Raw genomic sequence first — 6,576 nt, forward strand, 5'->3', positions numbered from 1 at the left:
CGAGATGAACAGGTACCCGACCTACCAGGAGGTGCAGGCCCTGGCCGACAGGCTGCACCTGAAGGAGCGCCAAGTGCAGGTCTGCCCCGCCGCGCCCACCCCTCGCAGCACCAGCGCCGCTCGCCAGGTGCCCGGCGCACCTGCCCACCCACCCTCCCGCTGCCCGGGGCGTGCGGCCCCGGGTCCGGCCCAACTCTGCTGGCACCACCCGCCACACAAGCGCCCAGGCTGTCGCCCGCGTGCCCACACCTCAGGGTCCCCTGTGAACCCCGGCGGTCTGTGGCAGTCCTCTCCCTGCCCCTGGGCTCCCGGATGCCAGGCTCTGCCCTCCTGTCCCCTCCAGTCCTCCCCCATTGCCTCCTGAGCCCCAGGGGCCTCTACTGGGGTCTGGGGCACAGGCGGTGCAGAGGCGCCTCCCTCTCACACCTCCGCCCTGTCCCCTCTGTCCCCCCAGGTGTGGTTCAAGAACCGGCGGGCCAAGCTGTCCAGGCAGCAGCTCCAGCGGCCCCAGGGCTCGTCGGGGCGGCGACGCAGCAAAGGCCGCACGGCGCCCACCTGCCCCGGAGTCCCCGCCGCCCCTGCCCCCGCTTCCTTATGAGTTTAATATTCATCTCCGCGATGATCAGGAGGTTGCAATTCTCACACGTTAATCAAACAGAAATCTTCATTACCCGTCTGGGTTTTTTACCCATTTTTCTTCATTTATCTGATTTTATTCTTCTATCTTCCTAGCAATTAAAGTGCCCCCACTTTCTTTGTTATTTTTTGTATCTTTTGTATTTGTATTCTTTATATTAGTAGCATGTATTGATTTTAATGTTGTGTATCTCAATGCTTTTCAAAATACCTGTTGTTATGAACCAGTTTTGTTTTATTTTGTTTTTCATATCCATCAGTGACAGACTGATGTGTTTGTAAACACAATAAAATTAATAAAAACTAAAATGGCTTTTATGAAATAAGCCCCATTTTAAATTGGCAAGTTTCTAAAAACTAATGTTCCTAAAAGCCTCTGTCATAAATTGGACCCGTAGTTACAGGCAGCCCCAGAGTTTACAGTGCCCAGTCTACTGCTATGAAAATAGCTCAGTTTTTCTTACTTTTCCCTTCTAGGGTTAATGCTTTTTTTTTTTTTTTTTTTTTTTTTTTTTTTTTTTTTTTCTTATTTAATAAATATTTCATTATCACATGGTCATGAAAGTATACTGTTTTGTCTCTTAAATCTTTATAGTCTGACCTTTCATATTTAGGTCTTTAATACATTTACTATTGATGCTCGATGGTGTGAGGTGGGGATTCTTTTTATTTTTATTTTTTTCCCTCGTGGATTTCCAATTGTCAATATATTGAGAAGCTCATCATTAGCTTTGTCATAAACTGAGTCCATTAGCATATGAGTCTGTATCTACAAAGTCTTTATTTTGGGTCCACGGCCTTTAACTCCTTGCACCAGTAATATGCTGCCCCTTCCCTCTGTCCTGTCTTCTGCTTCTTCTGCCATCCCCTTGTGGCCATCCTGTCCTCTGAGTCTACTCACAGCAAGTTTTTTTTACCCTGTCCTGGTCTCATTTAGCAAATGCTCCAATCCTCTTAGGTCAGGCCAGCCTCAGCAAAACACAGGGAGAATTAGTGGGGATTTGGAGAAACATGTGACAGGCTGTGGTTGGAGGTGGGGACGTACTTCCAGGATATAATGAAAAGCCCTCCTGCTTATCAGAGAGACCCTGGTAAGGGTTATACCCAGAAGAACACACTAAGACCCACAAAGAGACTGAGGAACGATGAGAGGGGAGACCGAGGGCAGAAAGAGAGAGAGGGAGGGACAGAGGGAGAAGGAGGTACAGAGAGGGGGAGACTGAGGCGCAGGAGTTTCTTGCTCTCAAACCAGAACAGGTAGGGTCCCCCCAGCATGTGTCACATCCCATGTGACAGCAGCTGTCCTACATACTCTAATATTCTTACAAAAGGTCCTTTGAGGCTGGCAGCATTTAATCCCATTGCCTACAGGGGGTTACACCAAACACCAGGGTGTTTAAGTGCCTTTCAGAATAGAAGCAAACATCCAAACTGAGCATGAACCAGGCTGCCCAGTTGGAGCACGCAGCTCTTAACCCCTCCACTATCGAGTTGTGCCAAGCTCATCTGCTCCTTGGACTATTTGAAGAAGGACTTGTGGCAGCTGGACGTCCATGAGACCTGGGGTAACAACTGCACCTGCTCCATGTGTGTGGGGTGTAAACTATGTGGAGTTGTACTATTTCCACGCTTGACTCCGAGTCCAGTTTCCAGGAAGCGCTGAGTAAATGAGTGGTCTTATTATTCTGCCATTTAGACAGCACCCCCCTCCCGTATCTCTTCCCTCTTACTCTTTCACCTTTCACCTCTCTGTGCTGCGTAGATCCATGCTCCCCCTTCCTTCTCCTTCCCTGGTTTCTCTCCCTCCCTCTCAGTCCCTGGGCTTCTCCTTAGCAGGCTTCCCTGGCCTTGACCTAGTCTACCTCATCACCTGCCCCAATCCTCTTAGAAGCAGGCTAGGCCAGCGTCTGCAGAATCTCAGCCAGGTCAGAGAAGAGCTAGAGGGAACATACTGGCAGATGATGTCAAAGCCTTTCTCAAGCCCCTGCTCACATCTTCTCATGCCTCTTTGGTGGCTGTGAGACTTCACTTACAGCAGTAGGTGCTGTGGGGGTCTCTTTGATCCCTTCCCCTACATAAGCCCCAGGGAGATGCTCTCAGTCAGACAGGATGAAGCTTCAGAATCTCCTCTCCCTGATTTATCCTCAAAGGCTTGGACAGTGGGTGAAACAACATGTTATAGATGTTCACAGAAACAGTTGGTTGCTTTTGCATATTTAATGAAAAATGTAAAATCCTCTATTTTTTGTGTCTGCTTTCAGCTGCACTCAGATCTGGTAATGGGGATGAGAAATTTATTGTTTTTTATTGTATTCACTCACTTTTGGATATTTGGAATTTCCTTTTTTTTTTTTTTTTTTTAAATATTTGGAATTTCTTGCCATAGAAGTGCTTTTATTTTATCTTGCAAGTTCCCAGGATACAAATTTGGCAGGGGGGGTGGGAGCACGGCTGGCCAGTAAGGGAATCTGAACCGTTGACATTGGTGTTACCAGCACTATGCTCTCCCAAGTGAGCTAACCAGCCAGGCCCCAGGATACAGAATTAATAAACAAAAATCAATTGTATTTCTATATAACAGTAACAAAAAAATTAGAAAATGAAATTTTAAAAATACACTATTTATAATAGCATTAATTAATTAATTTATTTATTTATTTATTTAGACTGTTGATGCTGATTAAATTCAGACTTTCTTATTTAACTTTCATATGCTTATATAATTGTTTTGTTATACCTGATAAAGAAGGTTATTTTCTGTAATAACTACTTGTGCACATAATTATTTCTAATTTAATAATTCTTATACACCAAAGATGTCATACTGTAATTTTAGTATTGGGGGGGGGGTTAATTAATTAATTTTAATTAATTTTTTTCACTGAACATGTTTATGGCATACAGTTTGTATTTGAATACAAGCATGTATTATATAATGGTCTAATCAGAATAATTAGCATATGTACCACCTAAACATTTATCACAACGTTGTGGTTACAACATTCAAGATTCTGTTTTCTGACTCTCTTGAAATATACAATACAGCATTATTAGCTGCTGTCTCCCTAGAGCAGCAGAACTTATTCCTCTACCTAACGGTAACTTTGTAACTTTGCACCAGTCTAGGAACCTGTCCCCAGCATCCTCCTCCACACTCCCTTTCCCTGCCTCTGGTAACTACTATTCTACTTTCTATTTTTCTCCTTTTTTCTCCCTTTTTAATTTATTTTTCTTAATTGACCCATGATAATTATATATATTTATGGAGTACAATATGATATTTGGGTACATTCATACTATGTGTAATGATCATATAAGGGTGCTTAGTATGTCCATCACCACAGATATTTGTCATTTCTTTGTGTTAGGAACATTCAACATCATCTGACTAGCTATTCAAAAATACCTGGTGATGGCCGGCCCGTGGCTCACTCGGGAGAGTGCGGTGCTGATAACACCAAGGCCACGGGTTCGGATCCCATATAGGGATGGCCGGTTCCCTCACTGGCTGAGCGTGGTGCTGACAGCACCAAGTCAAGGGTTAAGATCCCCTTACCGGTCATCTTTTTAAAAAAAAAAAAAAGAAAAAAAAGAAAAAAATACCTGGTGACAATGGCATTTTAAAAACATGAAATACTTAGGAAGAAATCTAAAAACAGATGTGCAAGACATCTATAATTATCAAAAAATTGCTAAGAGAAATTAAAGAAGATCTAAATAAATAGAAAGACATCCCGTGTTCATGAATATTCTCCCCAAATCTGCCTATAAATTTAATGCAATCTTGATCAAAATCATGGCAAGGTTTTTTTTGTTTTTGTTCTTGTTTTTAAAGATGACAGGTAAGGGGATCTTAACCCTTGACTTGGTGTCGTCAGCACCACGCTCACCCAGTGAGCTAACTGGCCATCCCTATATAGGGATCCGAACCAGTGGCCTTGGTGTTATCAGCACCGCACTCTCCCGAGTGAGCCACGGGCTGGCCTAATAAATGGTTCTGAAACAAGTGGATATCTATATGGAGGAAAAACTGGATCTTGATTCCCACCTCACTCCAAAGGAAAGCTCTAAGCAAGAAGCTTCTAGAAGCATCCATAGAAGAATACTTTTACATCCTTGGAGTAAGCAAAGATTTTTTAGACAGTACACAAAATGCACTAGACACAAAAGAAAAAAGGATAAACTAGGCTTTGTCAACTTTAAAATTTTCTGCTCATCAAAAGACACCATTAGGCCGGCCCGTGGCTCACTTGGTAGAGTGCGGTGCTGATAACACCAAGGCCACGGGTTCGGATCCTATATAGGGATGGCTGGTTTGCTCGCTGCCTGAGCGTGGTGCTGACAACACCAAGTCAAGGGTTAAGATCCCCTTACCGGTCATCTTTAAAAAAAAAAAAAAAAAAAGACACCATTAATAAAATTAGTAAACAAGCCACAAACTTGGAAAACATAATCATAGTGCATATGTATAGCAAAGAACTCGTATCCAGGATATAGTTCTTAAATCCTACAAATCAACAATAAAAAGACAAATAGCCTAACTTTTAAAAATGAGCAAAAGAGGAGAACTTACAAAAGAAGTTATGCAAAGGCCAATAAGCACGTAATATCATTAGTCATCAGGGAAATGCATATTAAACCAAAATGAGCTATCAATTTTCACCCACAGAAATGGCTAAAATAAAAAAGACTGACAACCCAAAGTGCTGGTAAGAATGTGGAGCAACCAGAACTCATTGCTGGTGAGCACAAGTGGCAAAATCATTTTGGAAAACGATTTGGCAGTTTTTCGGAAAGTTACACACAAACTTGCCATATGATCCAGAAACTCTTTTCCTAGTATTTACACATGAGAAATTAAAACACGTGTCCACAAAAAGGCTATACAAGAATACTCAAGGGCCGGCCCGTGGCTCACTTGGGAGAGTGCGGTGCTGACAACACCAAGGCCACAGGTTCGGATCCCATATAGGGATGGCCGGTTTGCTCACTGGGAGAGCGTGGTGCTGACAACACCAAGCCAAGGGTTAAGATCCCCTTGCCGGTCATCGTTTTAAAAAGAAAAAAAATAAAAGAATATTCGTGGCAGCTTTATTCATGAAAGACAACAATGGAAACAGTCCAAGTGAATGGCTAAGCAAATTGCAGCATGTCCATACAATGAGATGCTACTCAGAAATGAAAAGGAACAAACTATGAATACACGTGACAACATGGAAGAATCTCAAAATCATTCTGTTGGGTGAAAAAAGCCAGACGCAAGTGACTATCTATGGTGTGATTTCATTTATGTGAAATTCTAGAAGAAGCAAAACTAATCTGTAGTTACAGAAAGCAGATCAGTGGTTGCCAAGGATGGGGGAATGAAGAGGAAATGACAGCAAAGAAGCACCAGAGAATTTTGGAGGCTGATGAGTGCTTCTTGTTGGGTGCTGGTATCATGGTTGTATATGGTTATCAAGTCAATTATACTGAACACCTAAGACTAGTACATTTTATCTAATCTAAATAAAACATTTACTTTTAAAAGTTTGTTTTAGGCTGGCCGGTAGCTCAGTTGGTTAGAGCACAGCCTTGAAACACCAAGTTCAAGGGTTCTGTTTCCCATGCCAGCCAGCCACCAAAAAAAAAAAGTTTATTTTGGGCCAGCCTGTGGCTCACTCGGGAGAGTGTGGCGCTGATAACACCAAGGCCATGGGTTCGGATCCCATATAGGGATGGCCGGTTGGCTCGCTGGCTGAGCGTGGTGCTGACAACACCAAGTGGAGGGTTAAGATCCCCTTACCGGTCATCTTTTTTTTTTTTTTTTTTTTTAAAAAGATGCCGGGTAAGGGGATCTCACCCCTTGGCTTGGTGCTGTCAGCCCCACGCTCAGCCAGTGAGCAAACCGGCCATCCCTATATAGGATCCGAACCCGTGGCCTTGGTGTTATCATCACCG

General features: G+C 43.4%; 1 protein-coding gene across 1 annotated transcript in view; it reads left to right on the forward strand.

Moving 5' to 3' along the window:
* The window catches only part of LOC103608742 (retina and anterior neural fold homeobox protein 2-like), a 1,632-nt gene extending 1,034 nt beyond the window's left edge, over window positions 1-598 (forward strand). The window contains exon 3 of the mRNA XM_008593143.1: window positions 455-598. Coding sequence (XP_008591365.1) covers window positions 455-598 — 144 coding nt within the window. The remainder of the gene's footprint in view (window positions 1-454) is intronic.
* The last annotated feature ends 5,978 nt before the right edge of the window (window positions 599-6,576 follow it).

This window comes from Galeopterus variegatus, unplaced genomic scaffold, assembly GCF_000696425.1.
Source record: "Galeopterus variegatus unplaced genomic scaffold, G_variegatus-3.0.2 Scaffold8760, whole genome shotgun sequence".
NCBI lineage: Eukaryota > Metazoa > Chordata > Mammalia > Dermoptera > Cynocephalidae > Galeopterus > Galeopterus variegatus.